Source organism: Grampus griseus (assembly GCF_964374135.1).
Source record: "Grampus griseus genome assembly, chromosome: 20".
Taxonomy (NCBI): domain Eukaryota; kingdom Metazoa; phylum Chordata; class Mammalia; order Artiodactyla; family Delphinidae; genus Grampus; species Grampus griseus.
In genome coordinates this window covers 45502595-45522699 of record NC_139014.1, presented here as the reverse complement: position 1 = coordinate 45522699, position 20105 = coordinate 45502595, and the positions used below count along the sequence as shown (strand labels likewise).

Here is a 20105-nt window from a genome sequence, read left to right as displayed (position 1 = left end):
ACCGCTTCTGGCGCTCGGACCCAGGAAGCTGCCTTCATGGTTTCTACTGAGTCTTTGCACCCCAACTGGAAACACCAACTTAAAAAAAAAATGGAAGTGGTAGAGGAAAGCAGGGTCCTGTGTACTCACCCTGGTGTGTGTTGCCATGCGGATACTTCCTGTGTAAACTGCAAAGCCTAAGAGATACCAGACCTGGGCAGCTTCAAAAGGGGGTGTTTGGGCGATTCTCCCCTCAGTGGACCCTCTTCCCCATGAATAAACCACCAAAAAGAGAGAGAGGACTTAGGAACAAACTTCTAATAGAATTTAATGTTTTCAGGGATGGGACGGGCTGCGGCCTGAGGGGATAAACAGGGATTTCCGAAAGGCACAGCGGTCCCAGAGGGCTGGACTGGGCTGACTGGACGGCAAGGTCACCAGGTACTTTCTCTCTCCCTTCTCTGTCTCAGAACATTCTGGAACCATGGATGCTCCTTAAACCCGGACTTGCTGTTGCTCCTTCTTCTTCACCTCTGCCCAGATGTCTGACAGGTCCTGGATAAACTGCTGGATCTAGCAAGGCCAGGGGACCGCAGTTAATCCCAGCAGGCGACAAGCCACCCATCCGGAAATGTCCTGGCATAACCTGCTCATGAGGAGTCCCCATTTCCTGTGACCGACTTTCCCTCATTCGACAATTATTCTAGTTGACATGGAGAATGAGGCTTAGCAGACTAGAAGTGATGAACATGGACGGAGCTGGGAACCCCCAGAGGAAGACGCAATGAGAGGATGAAGTACAGGCTGACAGTCTAACAAAGGGAGACAAAGGGAGGATCCTAAGCGGACTCAGGCTACACGCACTTAGCAGGAAGGGTCAGCCAGGGTCAGGGCAGACGGCTCTCCACTATTTAAAAGCCTTCAAGGAGGTCATTTGCTTGAAACCCAGAACTGATGCTCGTTATGATAATCTTGAGTCATCAAGGGAAGTTTAAATTCTATTCACTAACTTTTGTTGTAAAGAACATGCAATCAGTATGACACAGTGGAAAAAGCACAGCCTCACAAGTCAGAAGACCTGGGGTCCTGCAATCTAAGCACCCATCAGCAGATGGGATAAAGAAGATATGGTATGTATACATACACACACACACACACACACACACACACAATGGAATATTACTTGCCATAAAAAAGAATGAAATAATGTCATTTGAAGCAACATAGATGGACCTAGAGATTATCATACTAAGTGAAGTAAGTCAGACAAAGACAAATATTATATGATATCACTTATATGTGGAATCTAAAAACTAGTGCAAATGAACTTATTTACAAAACAGAAACAGACTCACATAGAAAACAAACTATGGTTAACGAAGCGGAAAGTGGGGGGAGGGATGAATTGGGCGTATGGGATTAATAGATGCACACTATCATATATAAAACAGAGAAACAATAAGGATTTACTGTAGAGCACAGGAAACTATATTCAATATCTTATAAAAAACTATAATGGAGGGCTTCCCTGGTGGCGCAGTGGTTGAGAGTCCGCCTGCCGATGCAGGGGACGCGGGTTCATGCCCCGGTCCGGGAAGATCCCATATGCCGCAGAGCGGCTGGGCCCGTAAGCCATGGCCACTGAGCCTGCGCGTCCGGAGCCTGTGCTCCGCAACGGGAGAGACCACAGTGGTGAGAGGCCCGTGTACCACAAAAAAAAAAAAAAAAAAAAACTATAATGGAAAAGAATTGAAAATAAAAGAATATGGATATATACATACATACGTATAAATGAATCACTTTGTTGTTCATCTGAAACTACAATATTTACAATTTACAATATTGTAAACCAACTATACTTCACTTTAAAAAAGGATGACGACCTGGGGTCCTGATGCAGCTCTGGGGAAATCACTTCATCTTTCTGGGACTCAGTTTATCTTTAAAAAGGGAAGAGGGAGAAAAGGTTGGCCTAGATGGCCTTTAAGATCTCAGTCCTAAAATTGCTCCTTTTCAAGAATGTTCCTAAAGATGGGGCTACACAGACTGTCCAACACTCTCAAAAGCCCAGTTAGTTGCTAATACTGTTACTATTACCAACACAATTCCTATTTTGCAAGAGAGGAGAGAAACAAACAGTGACTGAATTAGAGCAACTTTCCCAAGGTTACAGAGATGACAAGTCCAGTATTTCCCAAACTATGTTCTTGTAGTAAGTAATCACCTACCCCAAAAAGGGTCTGTGGTCAAGTAAGTTTTAGAAACTTTATCTGTCTCAAGAGAGTCTCAGGGCAGAACCAGAGCAAAGGCACTGTGAAGTCCTGTATTTTAAAACCAGCCACCTTTGTTTAACTTGAGTTTTCTAAATTTTGTAGCCCATAGAGCCCGTTTATTTCCCTGGAGGAGACTTACTGCCATCCTGGGATTCTAGGGTTTGCCAAGCACGGTTTGGAAAATGCTGCTCCAGTTTGGGCTTTATTCAGAAACAATAATGCTCGACCTTCTACACACACTATACTGAACGCAAATCGTCTTGGCCTTTTGCAAAATCACTTTCCCTGAGTGGTACCTCGTTCCTGATTCTAAGTAAGTGGCTGCTTTCTGAAGCCCATGCGTGGATCTGCTGGAGGGACACTGCTGAGAACATCATTTCACTGCGTGTCTCTGAAGCCTCCTTGAAAATGTTCAGCTAGAGGTTAAGTGCTGGGAACGTTTCGCTCTTTCCGAAGAAACCATGTGTTTTCTTATTTTGGTACAAGAACTATGTGTTGCTTTTGCTTCTGGTTACCAGGAAGCTCAGAGCCAACTACTGTCCCTGTTGAACTACTGTCCTCTATAATCCAAGAATCCAGAGTCCATACATCTCTCTCTCGCCTTTGACCTCAGATTTTAATTTATATTCTCCCAGGTCTTTATTTTTCTTTTTTCAGGCTACTTAATCACGTGTGTGTAGGTTCATATCCTACAGGAATGAAGTGGAATATTTAAAAATAACATTTGGGCAATATGAGGGATTCCTATCGAAGCAAATCAAGGTTGAGAACAGGAATTCCCTGGTAGTCCAGTGGTTAGGACTTGGCACGTTCACTGCTCGATGCTGGGGGCCTGGGTTCGATCTTTGGTGGGGGAACTAAGATCCCACAAGCCGTGCAGCCGAAAAAAAAAAAAAAAAAGAGGTTGAGAGGGAGTCCGAAAGCTCAGAATTTGGAGTGGATGGACTGTAAGCTACGGTCTGAGCAGGGGATGATCGCCCACCACCTCCTGCCCCATCTTTCTTTACAACGGCTAAAGGAGAGGGATCTGAGGACGGCTGGGCGTCCTGAGACCCTACTGCCGGGGAGAAGTGTCTACGAGGCCAAAACTCTTTTTATAATAATACTAAGATGTTACTTGTCTTTTTTGCTCTTATTTTCTTGAGAGTCTACAGGGGCTTTTCCCAGAGCGGGATGTTCCCGTGACGTAGGCTAGCACGACAGGCTGAATGCAGAAGCAGGTGTGGCAATCCACCTGTCCTCCAGGAAGCCACGCATTCAAGCGGTTTGCAAGTATCAAATAATGCCACTCATCCCATAAAATACTTTTTGAGAACGTGTTTTTCATTAAAAATGCTATTTGTGGGGCTTCCCTGGTGGCGCAGTGGTTGAGAATCCACCTGCCGATGCAGGGGACACGGGTTCGAGCCCTGGTCTGGGAGGATCCCACATGCCGCGGAGCAACTGGACCCATGAGCCACAACTACTGAGCCTGCACGTCTGGAGCCTGTGCTCCGCAACGAGAGAGGCCACGACAGTGAGAGGCCCGCGCACCGCGACGAAGAGTGGCCCCCACTGGCCACAACTAGAGAAAGCCCTCGCACAGAAACGAAGACCCAACACAGCCAAAAATAAATAAATAAATAAATTTTCTAAAAAAATGCTATTTGTGTTAATGTGCGTCTTACTGTCATTTCTAAATGAATTATTTTTAATTTTTCTGCTTGAGTTTCTAATAAGGAAACATCAATTGATAGAACCCATATAAACAAAAGCTCTTTGAGGGTCTTCAATAAATTTTATGAGTGTAAAGGTATCCTGCTACCAAAAAAGTTTGAGGATCGCTATTTCAGAACAACTTTTCTTACAAATTCCCTTTACAGTCTTTGGACTGTTAATAATTCTGCTCCAATAAGCCTTATGATGCAGGCTGATTCTTGGGTTTAAGGAAATCCTACTTCCCGGCTGGTCAGTGGGTGAAATTCTTTACATGAGTTTCACTTTTTTTTTTTTTTTTTTTTAAACAGAGGAAGCACCTCTCAGTCAATTGCTTTTATCGGCTTCTGTTCCATATTCATTCACCAAATACTTACAGAGTGCCTGCTACCTGCCTGGCATTGTTCTAGATGCTGGGGATACAGCAAGAAAAAAGCAAATAGAAATCCCAGCCTTTGGGAGCCTACTTTCTACTATTTCATGGCAGAGCTAAAGGCTTTTGCCAAAAAGGATAAATAATTAATCATGGTTCTCTGCATGTTACAAGAAGCACGGCTACTGCATCTGCTGGCGTACCTTCCCAAACAGCGGGATGCGGGTACCTTTGGTCAGAAGTGAGACAATTTCAGGTGGCACACGGACATGGCATCCCATAGCTTTGAATCATACAGTGAAAAACTCATTTCCTTTCAATTACTTCAAAGAGAAAAATCTCAGAATGGTACTAATATGACTCTGACGCTTCCCTGCCCTTGCTGATTTCCCTCCCCGCACCACCCGCCAATTTTCTCTTTTCCCCAAGCGTGGGGGTCAGTCACAAGCCTTCAGCATCTCACTAGAACTTAATAAGACTGTTTTGTGTAACTAATGAATGCAGTAGCAGGTCCCTGCTACTGCCCGTGCTGACTGGGGCCAACAGAGCCTTAGCGCTAATGCAGTGGTTCTCAAAGTGTGGAACCCAGACCAGCACCATCACCTGGAAACTTGCTGAAAATGGAAATTCATGGCTTTTCATCTCAGACCCACCGAGTCTGAGACTCTGGGGGTGGGATTCAGTGATACGCCCCAGCCCCCAGGTGATGCTGATGCCGTGAAAATTTGAGAATCACTACTCTGCAGGAATCACGCCTCTGCCCAACCCAGGGAGAACCGTCGTGGCTCACTCGAGCCAGCTGGCCAGGCACTCGGGCCTCCTCTTACCGTGTCCAGCTGTTTGTGCGTGTCCTCCAGGGACACGGAGCTCGCCTCCTTCAGCTGCTTGCTCACGATCTGGAAGAGGTTCAGCGTTGCCATCTTAATGGTGCCAAGCAAGAGGGTCTTCTTGGCGGCGGTGTTCTGGATGTGTGCCCAGCGAGATTCCTGGGGGGGAGAATGAGGGCGGGGCGTGAGCGCTAGGAGTGTGTGTGCGTGTGTGTGTGTTTGTGTGTGTGTGTCCCTTACCCACCCGGGGCGCTCACCCAGATGATGACGTCGCTGCGGGCGCGGTCGAAGCGCATCTGCAGGCGCGCCAGCTCGTTGTTGTGCTGCAGGATCTCGTCGTCCTTCTCCTCCTTGTAGCGCGCCAGCCGGGCCTTGGCGCGCTCGACCTTCTCCTGGCCCTCCTGCGCCGACTGCATGAGGTCATGGTGCATGCTCACCAGCGTCTTGTAGCGCGCGATCACCTCGTGGATCTCTTCGAACTGCGGGAGGGGATGGGCAGGGGTGGGGGGGAGGGGAGGGACGGACTCGGACCAGTGCACCGCCACCCAAGGGGTCCGACCCCACTCTGCGCCCTCCACTCCCAGCCTTGATGCCTCTGCCCGGCAGTGAGGCCCTGGGCCAAGGGGCAGAGGCTGCGAGGCCCTTGGAGTCCCCCTGTGCTCCTCCTGAGTTGGTATGGGCCGTGGGCCACGTGTTGGGAGCACGTGCATCTAGACCCTGGGCTCTCAGTCTTGACTGCCGGTTATTAGAATCACCTGGGAGCTTTAACAAAGCTACGTGCCAGCCTCCACCCTCAGAGACCCGGATTAATAAACCGCTCTGAAGGTTCCCCAGCTGAACAGGAGATAAGAAAGCCAGACCCTGCTTTTAGGAAGCCTTACAACTTGGGGTGGTGGGGTAGGACAGACAGACAAGTAAATAGTCAGTTACAACACAGAGTGATAAGGCCTCTCGGTGACTGGGGGATGGGCTGCAGGCGACTGTTGGGTAGTATCTTCAGCCTGGTGCTCTCTGGTATTTGTTCAACAGGGGCTGAGGCCTCCCTCCGGCGGGGTCTGGAGAGGGTGGGTACCAGTGGGGCAGGTGGCTGGCCAGGCTCAGCTGCCCCGTCTGCCCCAGTGCAGGGCCACGCTGCTCTGGCCCTAACTCAGCAGAACAGAAGCCCTGTAACCCTCCCTCTCTAGAAGGCGCTCTGAGTACCAGCTCCAGGATGCCAACTCACGTCCCCGGGGTGTGGGGGGGTTATCAGCACGTGACTTCCAGCCACACAGGGGACACTCCCTGAGTTGTCTCTCCATCTCATGACATTTCCAGTGATACACTGGTGTTCCGGGAACTGGCCTCTCCCCAAATACATCCTCTGTGGGCAAGGGCCACTTAACCCAGCATTAGAGGAAATGGGGACAGCCAGAAAAGGCTTCCTCAGGAAAAGGATGGTTAAAATGAGACCAGAGGTATGACGAGAAGACGGGCAGGCAAAGGCAGGTGGGGGAAAGCGAGGAAGTAGTACAGGTAGACGGAACAGCCTGGGTAAAGATGATGGCGTATGTGTCCAGGATGAGCAAGAGAGTTTAATGTGAATGGCCTGGGTTCAAGATGGGGAGGGAGAGATCACCCTGGAGAAGTTAAAAAAGTGCCCAGTAAACCCTGAGGAGTGTGAACTTCATCCGCTGAAGGAGAGAGCAGAGAGAGAACTTCCTGTCTGCATTTCTGAGAGATGCAATGGTATACAACAGCTGAAACGAATGGGATACATCAGAGCACCCAGGAGCACCTCTCCAAAACTGAACGCTGATGTCAAAAGGTCCCAGGGGCCAACTTGAAGAGGCTCCCACTGTCCAAAGATGGGACCCTTTGAACATCAGTAAGAATAAGTGCGAAGGATTGAACCAGATCAAACGTGTTGTTCGCGGCGATACTAACAACATTACAGGGCACTTTCGGAGGATGCTGGAGAACCAACTCATTATTCTGAAGACTGTAATGAAGAATCAAGCATTTAACAAGATTTTTCTTTAAGGCCCACCTAGTCATCAACTAGTTGATGAAGGGAAGTAATAAGTCCTTTTCCAGATGGTAGTATTCTAGCTAATATGTGAAGAGGGGGACTTAGGACATTTCCAGCACCCTAGAAGAATCTTTGGCCCCCTTTCAGTCAGTATCTGCCCCGAGGAAACCAGAATTAGGACTTCTATCCCCCATGATTCATTTCACCTGTTTTGAAACATATCAGTGGAATCATACAGTATGTCCTCTTTCATGTCTGGCTTCTTTTGATCAGCATAGTAATAACGTCTGGGACACTTGAGAAACACATCAACCAAATGCAGTTTGGGGACCTTATTTGGACCCCAATTGGGACAAACCAGCTGTACAAAAAGCATTTGTGCAATAACTGGGGAAATTTTGACGTCGGCTGGATATAGGTATTGTGGCTCTGTGAAAAAGAGCTCTTTTAGAGCCATATAATGAAATACTTATAGATGAAAACAATATCATTTGCTTCAAAATGGCAGCGATGGGGATCTGACAATGAGCTGCTGCTGATTGCTGGAATTAGGTGATGAGTAATGGGCATTCAATAGACTATTTTCTCTGCTTTTGTATACGGCTGAAATTTCCCATGATACAAAGCTTTTTTTCCTCTTTAAATCATTGATTGGAAAAAAGCCATAAAAGGACATGTACATACTCTTCATAGTTTATGGATAATGTAAACTGTGGCCCCAAATAATAACAAGCCTGAGAATGAGAAGCTTAAAAATCTGGATTACTGGTTACCCCTGAGGAGAGGAGAAGAACGGTGTTCGGAAGGGGGGCACACTGGGGGTTTCAATGACCGGTCGTGTTTTATTTTAGGAAAAAAAGGGGCAAATTGGGGGAAATATTAAGATGTGACGAAGCTGTGGAGAGTACTTGGGTGCTGTCATATATTTATGTATACTTTTCAGTACACTTAAAATATTTTGAAAGAAATAAAGGACGAGGAAAGAGAATGAGAGATGAGGACCCCACTGGCTGTAGAATGCTGGACAGACTGGTGGCGAGGCATAACGCAGAGCTGGACTCCTGGTGAGGTACACTGGTGGTCTGGATGAGGAAGGGGCAGGGGCTGGATTCCAGAAATACTTAGGAGGCAGCATAGACCAGAGCTGCTGATGGATGGCTGCGGGGAGTGGGGGAGAAGGAGGAGGAGTCCAGGAAGAAGCTGGAGTTGTGGCGAGGCTGTGGGTGGGTGGCCTTGCCCTTCACCAGCGCCGGACCCACCCGCAGCAGCGCTGGCCTGGGGGTGGCAGGAAGCAGTCGTGGACTCAATAAATTAGATGTACGGGCCTGACGCTTAGGAGGGAGCTCCAGGCCAGAGAGATCCAGGCCAATCTCCTCCATTCCAAGACACATTTTACTAGCTCTAAATTTGAGTCGTGTCCTATAATCTATCTGCTGCTTTAATATACTAGTCTTCTCTCACTCCCCCACCTCCCCCAAAACCCAATTATTAAATGAACAATTTATCGTACAGTAGGTAGTACCTTAGAATGCAGGAAGTAACACGGACTTGGGACTCATGCATAAATAAATTAGGTTAGTGGTTCTATATGGAAATTGCCAGGACTTTTTAAAAAGTGGTGCATCCTTTGTCTCCCTGTGCCCCCCACAGGACATGGGTTCACACCCCAGAGGGCATACCTCATACCTCTCTCCACCCTGGTGAAGGACCCTGCTGCTGTCACATGGGAGGATGGGGGACATAGGTGGATGGCCGTTGACATGGGTGACATCCATCAGAGGCCCAGGGAATTCCTCAGGGAGAAAAGTGCAGGGTGTGGGACAAAGACCCGAGGAACTTGAGGAAGAGGAGCCCCAGAGGAGCCTGAGGAGGAAGGGCCAGAGGTAGCCTGAAAGTAGAAGGAGGGAGGAGTCCCAGAGGAAAGGGCATAGGTATATTTCAAGCAGGAGCATGGACAGTGTCAAACACTCCAGAAAGCATGGGTGGGCAGAGGGCAAACAAGTTCCTTAGCTCTGGCAACAAGGCAACTTTATGAAGAACAGTTGTCAGTGGCTTTGTGGGGCCCACCGAAGGGTGGTTAGAAGCAAGAGCTCTGCCACTTATAAGCTGTGCATCCCTGAGCAGGTTACCTAACCTCTCTGAGCCTCCGCTTCTTCCTCGTAACAGGGTGAAATGATGGCTTTCCTCTGGGGGCTAGTGAGTGGACTGAGCAAGGCTACGCTTGCAGCACCCACCCAGCCCAGGGCCCAGCACATGCTAAGTGCCCAGCTCTGCGCAAGGCTGGTGCTTTCTCTGCCCATCTACTCTGAAGTAAGCTAAAGAACACCAGGGAGGAGGGGAAGCAGGGAGAGTGTGGGTCACATCCGACGCAGGCCAAGCTGATCGTTGGTGCTCCAAAACAAAACCTCGCTCCTAGACACAGACACGGGACCCATATAGAGACAGGTCCACAGATGTCATACGCGCACAGATACACCGCCAGGTTCCCACCCTTGAGAAATGAGTCCAGCCTCACCAGGGGCCTCTGCCAGCTGCCCTCCTTGGCTGGAGGCCTTTCCCCAGAGCAGGTGACCATCCCTGCCCCAGTCCCCTCACAGCCCAGGCCCCTGGGGAAGAGTAGGTGGGCCTGAGGGACCTCCACGCACCTCGGAGTTCTCCACCACCTTCTCCAGGTACTTGTTGAAGATGGAGTATTCCTGCAGCTTGGCGCTCAGCCTCTGGTGCTCCAGCTGCAGGGCCGCCATCTCCTGCTTGGCCTTGGTCAGCTCTTGCGTGCACTGCCTCTTGAGTTCTCGCTCCTTGTTGGCCTTCTTCAGGGCCCGGATCCGTTTCTGGTCATTCTCCTGGGGCCAGGGAGATGATGCCAATCGGGCGTGGGTCCTGCCCTCCCTGGTGCCCAGGCTGGTGGGGCTCCCACAAGGCCTCTGTCCACCCTGAGGGTGGACGGCGGTGGCCAGGTGCCCACGTGGCGGATGAGGTGTAAGGAAGCACGTCTCCAGGGTTATCTGAAGCTGGTTGAGGGGCTTTCCATGGACTGAGGAGGCTGAGAGGACAGAGAGTTAATCCAACATCAGAAGGTGGCCTTATGGGGACGAGACAGGACGTGATCCTGACTCTGCGGAATCTGAGCTCCGGAAGCCCCACGCCCCACTGGGCTCAGTGTCTGGAGAGAACTCAAACCCTGGGAAAGGCTGGGAAAATCTTCTGATAAAGTTTCCATCTCTATTCTTTTTTTTTTTTTTGGCCGCACCGCTCCTCTCGCGGAATCCTAGGTCCCTGATCAGGGATCGAACCGGAGCCCCCTGCAGTGGAAGCGCGGAGTCCTAACCGCTGGACCACCAGGGAAGTCCCTCATCTCTATCCTCAGTGGTGGCCATTTGTCACAGGGCAGAGTCCTGGGCCCAGACCTGGGAAGCCCAAATTTTCTCCTGATTTGGTGCCTCACCTTCTCCAATTGTAGAAATGAGAGGCAGGAGCCCCTCTCGTCCTTTCAAAAGCTGGGGCAACCCTGCTGGAGCTCTAGGGAGACGAGCTAGGAGGTGGGCCTAGTCCGGAGGGCCTGGTGGGGCAAGGCCATTCCGGAGGGGATGTTCCTATAGCTCAAGACTGGCATCAGGTGGGGACAGGAGGAGATGATGCAGGGAATTCAATGCCCAGAAAGAAAGACACGAGGCTCAGCTGCTGCAAGTGGCTGGTCCCGTCCTCCTTCCTTCCTTGGGAGGACAAGGTCTCCTCCCAAGATGAGGGGCAGACCTCTCACACTGCCTGTGTGTGGCTCCTTTCCCCCTTCAGGGGCTGTGGTGATTCCACCCAGATGGGTGCCTGTGGTGGTGGCATTTGGAAGACACGGAAGAAGGCACCCGGGGGATTTGCATTCTGCCCTGTGGGTCCAGGAGAGGACAGAGGGGCCCCAAACCAGTGGTTTCCAAGTCTAGCCGGGCATCACAATCCCCTGCGGATACTTTTAACAATACAGTCGACTGGGCCTGACCTCAGGCCTGCTGAAAGCAAGGAGAGGGCAGGGGCCCAGGGTCCGTATCTGTAACAAGCTCTCCAGGATTCCGACGATTTGCAGAACCCCTCACCCCCAAATCTCCTGCCACCCCAAGCACTCCATGAGCTTTTCTCTGGCCAGTAAGAAAGACTGGACCTCTGGAGAATAATGCCTGGTCCATCAGCTTCCTTTCCCACCTGGTTTAGGCAGAGAGAGAGACAAAGATGCTTGAGAACAGGACTGCCCTGTAGCAGAGGCCAGAGGTTACCCCCTGGGGCTGGGCCAGCCCTTCAAGGCTCGGCAGGTGCCCGGTTGGAGCCAGTCTGGAGAACTCTGGATTTTAAAACGGTTAAACCCCTCCTCTCAGGACACACTGAGAGGGGTTGTCTCATAGGGGACTCCAGTACCTGGTTCTTCAATGCCCCCTGCCTGGGCCTTCAGTGCAAGGATGGAGGGGTAGGGTGAGCTGGGGGGACTAAAACCCTGTCTGGGGGCTTCCCTGGTGGCGCAGTGGTTGAGAATCCGCCTGCCAATGCAGGGGACGTGGGTTCAGTCCCTGGTCCAGGAAGATCCCACATGCTGCAGAGCAACTAAGCCCGTGTGCCACAACTACTGAGCCCATGTGCTGCAACTACTGAAGCCTGCACACCTAGAGCCCGTGCTCCGCAATGAGAAGCCACCGCGATGAGAAGCCCGCGCACCGCAACGAGAAGCCCGCGCACCGCAACGAAGAGTAGCCCCTGCTCGCCGCAACTAGAGAAAGCCCGCGCGCAGCAGCGAAGACCCAACGCAGCCAGAAATAAAAAAAATAAATAAAAATTTATTTAAAAAATAAAGCCCTGTCTGATTCATCTTTGTATCCCCAAGTGCCTGGCCCTAACCGTGGCACATTCATTCATTTATTCATCATCCATCATTCATTCATTCACTGGATAAACTGGATGTGCCAACCACAGGCAAGGAAATAGGAAACAGCAATCTAGAGGGGGCAGAGACGACAGGGCAGCAGGAAACTATCAATGCAAACGGAGCAGTAGGAGAGGGAGATAAAGGGGCAAGCCCCAGGCACTGGTGAGCACCAAGGAGACCTCTAACCCAGGGCGAGGAGTCGGGGAAATGGAGGCTGAGGAGGGAGGGGGAAGAGGTAGGGAGTGGGAGGAGGGGCAAGCTGACCTACTGCAGAGCGTGGCAGCCCTGCTGCAGCAGGCCACACCCCTTCGTACCCGGATGAACTGCTCAAACTTCTGTATGTGGGCTTTCAGCTGGGCCTCCTTGACTCCCAGCTCCTCCCAGCGCAGGTTCAGGGTTTCCATTCTGCGCTGAAATATCTAGGGGGGAGGGGGGAGCAGAGAGGTCAAGAGGACCCCTGAATGGGAACCAAGGAAGGCCCCAGCATCCCCTGCCCTAGAGCCCCTGTCCCCAGGTGCCCACTTTCCACCCCACGTCTGGTTCAGAGCAGAGCATCGCAGGACACTGGTACCCCAAGACTCGGATCCCTTCTGCGCTGTGCAGAGGAAACACAGGATCAACACCCACGATGCCTGGCTCTAGCCACCACCACCCACAAAACAGAGGGCCGTCCTCAGGCTCTCCCTGAGCCGTGGCCCTCCCCGCATCCAACCCTTGCGTCTCCCACCTCCTTCTTCTGCTCCATGGCATGGTGCATGAGCTTGGCCTCTTTCTTCTTCTCCAGCAGCCGGATGGATGGGGAGTCTGAGTGGTCCTCAGTGCTGGGGAACTTCCTGCCCAAGACACAGGCAATAGGGACTGTGGACTCTGAGCGCCTGGGGCAGCCCGGGACCGGGAGGAACCCATGGAGACAGGCACCCACGGGGAGGGAAGGCGCCCTACCCGATCTGAGCGAAAAGAACGGTGTGCTCAGGGGGAGAGAGGGCCGTGCTGGGGAGCAAGCTGGGGCCGGGGACGGGCGGGATTGGTGCCAGTGTGATTTGCGGTGCTGGGTTATAGGAGCAGGGGGACAGGTGGGAAGGTGGGGCAACGGGTGGGCACGGTGGTCCCAGGCCCTCCGACACTCACTGCAGCAGCTGCAGCAGCCTTTGCCCATACTGCAAGCGGAAGTACTCGGCCAGATCCTCCCCCTCCATGGTGCCCAGACTCATGGCGGCCGTGACCTGACGGCCCAGCGGCCGAACCTTCACAGTGAAACGGGGGTGGCGGAGCTCAGGGGTGGTGGCAGGGCTTGCTTCTCCCCTCCTCCTGCTTTTCAGGGTCCCACAGAGGGTGGGTGTCTGAGAGATTCAGGGAAGATGGCTGGAGGCTGCCTATCGGCAGGCGGCTCAGGATGTGTCGGCTGGGAGATCTGGTTACCTAGCAACAGGTCTCTGGGTTCTGTGAACCACAAGCGGAACCCAGACTTTGCCCTTTGACCCCTGTCCACACTGACCCCACTCTGGCTGGGGTCTGGCTCTCTGCTCCTTCATTTATCCCTCAGGAACTCTGGGAAGAAGTTCGGCCTGATTTGATGCTGGTGCGGGGGGTCGGGGAGGCAGGGGCTAGGCGTCCATGGCTGCGAAAGGGGGGTTTTGGTAGCGGCGTGTTTTTGCAGGGCAGCCCTGCCCGGGGGGGGGCTCCCTCCTGGGCTCAGGTGTGTGTGTGAGGGCGAGGCAGGGGGCTGGGGCTGGGACAGATGATTGAGGAGGAAAGAACTGAAGGAAGCTGTTTAGCTGAGGCAGGGGTAGGGGTGGACAGGCGCATGGGGCCCGTGGGAGGAGGGGAGAAGGCCCGAAGTTGAGAGACAAGTAGTGGGTGAAGGATGTGTAGGGGTGTATGTGTTGGGAGGGGGCTGGGGCGGGGTGCAGATAGGCGATAAGCCTGGGGACCAAAGAGGCCGTCCCCTGGAGAGATGGAGGAGGCCCAGGACGAGGCCCCTCGTAGGGTAAGAGGCTCAGGGCCAGTGCCATGTTTTGAGGTTGGCGGAGTATTAAAATAGGAAGCAATGCCGAAATGTGTTAACATAAATGTCAGATATTTTACATGTCTGCTTTATGACGCCTGCCTTCCTTGATCCCATCAGGGCATTGTGCATCAGCTCATCTGGCCCGAGGTCCAGCGTCTAAATCTGAGACCCTGTGTGTGAGGCGGACACCCTGGGACCCCCGCCCGGAGGTTAACAGCCGTGACCTCGCGCCCGCGCTGCCGGGCACCGGCTTCCGGGCTCCGCTGGGTTCTCCCTGCTTCCCCCGCGCACGCCGGCCGCGCGGCCCGGGTCCCCTCCGGGTCTGGGATGCGGAGCCGGGGTGGGGCGGGGGTCTCGGGCGGGGCAGCGTCCCAAGCCCGGCAAGTCCTCCGCGAGGCAGTGCCTGTCCTCTGGCGCCCCCTGCTGGCCGCCCGAGCCCGCCCTCAATCCCGGCCGGGGAGGAGGAGGAGACGTGGCGGGGCGCGGCCCACCCCGCCCTTTCCCATTCCCTCCCCCAAGTCTCGCCTCCAGAGCCAGCCCGGCGGGATCTGAAGAGGCAGCCTGACGGCCCCCACCCCACCCAAACACCCCCTCACCACCCCACTCCACCCTCAGCGCCTCCACCCGAGAGGGTTCTCCATCGGGAGCACCCGCAAGAAACAGACCCTCTCCTTTTTACTCCCTAGAGTTTGGCACAGCGGGGGTTTGCCTCCCGTTTCCCCCAAGAGGGTGTGTGTGTAACGCCCGGCCTTGAGGAGGAGGCTCTCTGTTTCTCGAATCACCTGCTTCCCCTGTTTTTTTTGCGGTACGCGGGCCTCTCACTGTTGTGGCCTCTCCCGTTGCGGAGCACAGGCTCCGGACGTGCAGGCTCAGCGGCCATGGCTCACGGGCCCAGCCGCTCCGCGGCATGTGGGATCCTCCCGGGCCGGGGCACAAACCCGTGTCCCCTGCATCGGCAGGCGGACTCTCAGCCACTGCGCCACCAGGGAAGCCCCTGCCCCGGTATTTTGACACGTCCTTGGTTGCATCTATGAATCGGGTGGTCCAGGGCCGGGTTGGTGCCTACGGGCAGCTGTCAAGGCATCTTCTTCTCCTGCCGGTGTACGTGCCCATGTAGCGTTTCTGTTGCTTCTGTACCTTGTGGGAAAGTCATGAGAATCTTCATCCCCATCACCCACCATCCCTCCCTGGGGTCTCACTGTCTTTTCCAGAGCTGTGGGTCAAGATGCAGGGCTGTCTGGGATTCACAGAAGTCTGTGCTCTCCCCCACTCCTCTCCTCTTCTCTCCTTGGGTGAGCCCAGCTTTCTTACCACCCTTCACCCCCTACCTCCACTTTTCCATCTGGATATTTGCCTCTGAGGCATCTAGGAAAACCTGATGGATTTAGGTTGTTGGGAACCAATAAGCATAATATTTTCTGTTTTCTATCCTGTCCCATCCTCCCTCTGAGACAATTACCTGTTTGAAAAGGGAGAGGGGGGAAAAATATCAGGAGGAAGAAAGATCTAGGTTAACGTCTCAAAAAATATTTCCTGCCATATAGGCCAGCACAGTGCTAGGTACACACAGAGTACTGGGTGCGAGGAAACCACTTTTTGTCTATGTTATTTTCCATGTCTTAGATTCCATGGAAGTGGAATCACACAGATAAACTATATTAAATATATTTCAAAATGGATGTTATGGAAATTCCTTGTATTGGTCAACTATGTTGATGTTAGTTGCTGTAACAAGTCTCAATAGCTTACCAAGGTCCAATATGGATTTTCTCAGTGGGGCAGCTCTCCTGGGAGATTCTCTTCCAAGCAGTGAAAAGTGTAAGCCCCTTCCATCTCGCAGCTCCATGACCTCCAAGGTCGCTACGGAAGGGAAAGAAAGAAAGCAAAGGCCCTTCTGCTCTTAACAAACCCATCGCCATGTCCATTCACTGACCTCTGGTGGGAACCGGTCACGTGACTAGTTATGTTGCAAGGGGCTAGCGATGTGGTTTAGCTGTGTTCCCAGGAGCATCAAACCAGTTTGTGCTGTACTTCTTTTGAGAATTAAAAGAATGTTTGGCTGTAAGCTGAAAGCAGAGCTTTATAGAAGAACTAATTATAGACAAAAAAACAGGCCAGACACAATCTCAAGTATGAAAATCCTTGTAAATCAACTATACTTCAATTTAAAAAAAAAAGAAAATCTTAATGAAAACATTATCAAATTTAATTTAGTGTGAGGTTAAAAGAATAATTCACCAGGACCATGAATACAAAAATGGTTTAATATTAGGAAGTCTATTAATAAAATTAATTCTGTAAATATGTCTCAGGAGAAAAGACATGATCATTGGGATATACGCCAACAATGCATTGGAAAATTCAACATCCATCCTGATTTTTAAAATTCCAAATTATTAGTACACAAAGACACTTTATCAACATGATAAAAAAAAATCTGAACCCAACAGATAACGTTATAATTTCCATTAAAGACATTTTTGTTAAAATTAGAGACATGACAGGTTTTCTTCTGTCACTACAATCATTTGACATTGTTTTAGATGCTCTGTCTTTGCAAAAAGACAAAAAAAAGTTTTCTATTTTTTTTTTCATAATGACAGATGCTGTGATCATGTACTGTGAAAATCCAAGAGAATGGTTAATTAGTGAAAAACAATTAGAATTTAATGTAATTCTATGCTATTTATAAGAAGATTGGGGTTGATTTATATGCACGGACACGGAGAGGTTTCTGTGATAAATTGCTATGTGACAAAAGCAAGATGCAGAACAGAATGTGTAGTCTGTGTGTGTGTGTGTGTGTGTGTGTGTGTGTGTGTGTGTGCGCGCGCGCACACGCGTGCATGCATGTGTGCCTGCGGTGTGTGTATAGTTAAGCACGGCCCTAGAAGGATAGCACCATATTTCTGGGGACAGAATGACATGGGGGTGGGGTGATGGTTCTTTATATTCCTATACTGTTTAATTTGTTTTTGTACAATGACCACATGTTATTTTTGTAATCTTGAAAAAAAAATGAGAAAAAGATATCCATCCGTCTTGGCAGGCAGCAACAAAAGAAATTCTTAGAAATAAATAAATTTAGCGAGAAATATGCAGGATCTTCAAAAAGAAATTTTTAAATTTTTACTCAGTGATATAAAAGAACTGAGTAGAGACACTTCTGAATAATGACTCAATATTGTAAAGAGGTAAATTCTGTCCAAATGGATTTAGGAACTTGACGTACTTGCAATCAAAATCCCAGAGAGATTTTTTTTTCCCCAGAAGCTGACAAAATAATGTCTAAATTATTTGGAGAATTAGAGCACTTAAATATTGAAAAAGAAGAATAACAAGACCGAATGTCCACTGCTCCATACTAAAATATGTTATAAAGATAAAATATTAATGTTGCTAGTGTCACTCGAGACAGAAAAAACTCAATAACCTAAGAGCTTGGGTGAGTAACTTGGTCTAAGACAGAACTGACTCTCTAGACCCCCTAAAGCAGGGGTCCCCAACCCCTGGGCCACGGACTAGTACCGGTCCGGGGCCTGTTAGGAACCGGGCTGCACAGCAGCGGGTGAGCAGGGGAGAGCGAGTGAGCGACACTTCACCTGCCGCTCCCCATTGCTTGCGTTGCCGTCTGTGGAAAAATTGTCTTCCACGAAACCGGTCCCTGGTGCCAAAAAGGTTAGGGACCACTGCCCTAAAGGTATTAAAATTCACAGGCTTAAAAAACACCTCCGGGGCTTCCCTGGTGGCGCAGTGGTTGAGAGTCTGCCTGCCGATGCAGGGGATACGGGTTCGTGCCCCGGTCCGGGAAGATCCCACATGCCACGGAGCGGCTGGGCCCGTGAGCCATGGCCGCTGAGCCTGCGCGTCCGGAGCCTGTGCTCCGCAACGGGAGAGGCCACAGCAGTGAGAGGCCCGTGTACTGCCAAAAAAAAAAAAAAAAAAACCTCCGGCCCAAACCAAAACAAGTTGAAACACACATCTGGAGGTCTGTTGAGCCCACAGTGCCACAGTTTGTGATCCTTGCTACACTGAAACTGAATAGAAAGCCCAGAAATAGACCCAAGTTTATATAAGGATGCGTTGTATGCTAATGTGGCATTCAACCAGTGGAGAAAGTGTGGATTATTAAACAAATGGTATTGGGGTAACTAGCTGATTATTTGGAAAAAAGAAAAATATACACAAATTTATTTTATTTTTCAAGTAAGAATCGTATATACTTAGGGAGTACAACACAATGATTTGATATACATCTACATAGTGAAAATGGTAACCACAGTCAAGCTAATTAACGTAGCTACCTCACATAGTTACCATTTTTTGTGTGTCTGGTGAGAGCACCTGAAATCTACTCTCTTAGCAAGTTTCCTGCATTCAAGACAGTATTATTAACTATAGTCGTCATGCTGTATGCTAGATCTCTAGGCTTATTCATCCCACACAGCTGCAACTTTGTACCTTTAGACCAACATCTCCCTGCTCCCCTCAGATCCCCACTGCTCGAACCACCATTCTACTCTCTGCTCCTCTGTATTCCGCTGTTTTAGGTTCCATATATCCGTTAGATCATGCTGTTTTTATCTTTCGGTGTCTGGCTTGCTTCATGTGGCGTAGTGTCCTTGAGGTTCACCCATGTTGTTGCAAAAGGCAGGATCTCCTTCCTTTTTGAAGGCTGAATAATATTCCGTCGTTCACATATACACCACATCTTCTATACCCATTCGTTGGCTGACGGACACTTAGGTTGTTTCCATATCTTGACTACTGTGTTTATGTTGCAATTAGCATAAGAGTACGGATATCTCTTTGAGGTACAAATTTCATTTCCTTTGGGTATATACCCAGAAGAGGGATTGCTGGAATGATTGATATGGTAGTTCTGTTTTCAGTTTTGAGGAACCATCACACTGTTTTCCATATCGGCTGTACCATGTAACATCCCCACCAGCAGAGCACAGGAGTTACAATTTCTCCACATCCTTACCAATACCTGTTATTTCTGGGGTTTTTTGAAAGAAGCTATCCTGATGGGTATGAAGTGATATCTCATTGTGAAAATATGTTATTTTTGAATTAGAAGGGTAATGAGTGAATATATTCTCACTGTCCATCATTCAAACAAAATTGATACAGCTGGAGCCCTATTGATCCAGCATCCAATCCCATTTCCCAGAAATGAGCGTGCATTCAACAAATACTTATGTTGAGTACCTGTGATGTGCCTGACACTATTCTAGGCTGGGGATACAGCAGTGAACAAAACAAGTTTCCCAGTCTTACGGTGATTGGGGGAGAAAATAGGAAATAAACTCTGGTGACTACATCTGAGAATGTTGTCTTCAAGATGCTGCCCCTACTACCACCACAAGTGACCATGAGTAGGGAGGAGTAGGGAGTTGGGACAAAGGAGACAATCAAGGCCCACAGACCCAGGCACCTCCCATAAAATCTCCCCAACTGGGTTGTTTATCCTCCAGGCCCTGTGGGCCCAGGGCCCAGGGTCTATGAGCTTTTCAAGAGCTTGCGACAATGTTTGAAGCCTGGAAATGATTGTTGGCTCGAGAATACAGAATGAAAACCACAAAATAAAGAATAAATGTTTAATTAAATGCATACAAACATGGTATTCCAACTTCATGAAGTGTTAATTTTAGCATTCATACAGTGTTTCACACATTTGAAAGTAATCTGTGGATTTGATTTCTTCATTTCTCAAAAATTCCCAATTATGCACAGATTTTTGGAAAAAAATCAAAGCAAATTGCGAATTAAATGAGTTATTTATAGACAAAAATTTCAAAAGTGTGTTTACAAAAATCCTCTCACATTTTTTTCCCCCAAAATTATATTTAGTGTCGATGCAAATTATACTTAGTGTCGAGTGCGTTTATACTTAGTGGGAGTGTGTTTTTAATCTGTTTGTTGCAGCAGGGTTTAGGGCTGAGTGATGTACCCAGCAGGGTTGGGTTGTCTACAGATGGCCCAGTTGGGTTGTCACTAGTAGGATCGTGCAAAGCCAGGGCCTCCTTGACCCCA

General features: G+C 50.0%; 1 protein-coding gene across 2 annotated transcripts; it reads right to left on the bottom strand.

Annotated features, from left to right (window-relative positions):
* Positions 1-448: 448 nt before the first annotated feature.
* CCDC42 (coiled-coil domain containing 42) lies at positions 449-13269 on the bottom strand (the record flags this gene model as incomplete). Of its 2 annotated transcripts, XM_082679933.1 has the most annotated exons (7): positions 449-552; positions 5148-5306; positions 5405-5626; positions 9801-9998; positions 12373-12477; positions 12786-12891; positions 13187-13269. In XM_082679933.1, the coding sequence occupies 7 exons, from the start codon at positions 13267-13269 to the stop codon at positions 475-477; spliced, it is 951 nt and encodes a 316-aa protein (XP_082536059.1). In that variant the 3' UTR covers positions 449-474. The 2 variants fall into 2 exon arrangements, with proteins under 2 accessions (XP_082536059.1, XP_082536060.1); XM_082679934.1 differs by lacking the exon at positions 5405-5626.
* Positions 13270-20105: the final 6836 nt, after the last annotated feature.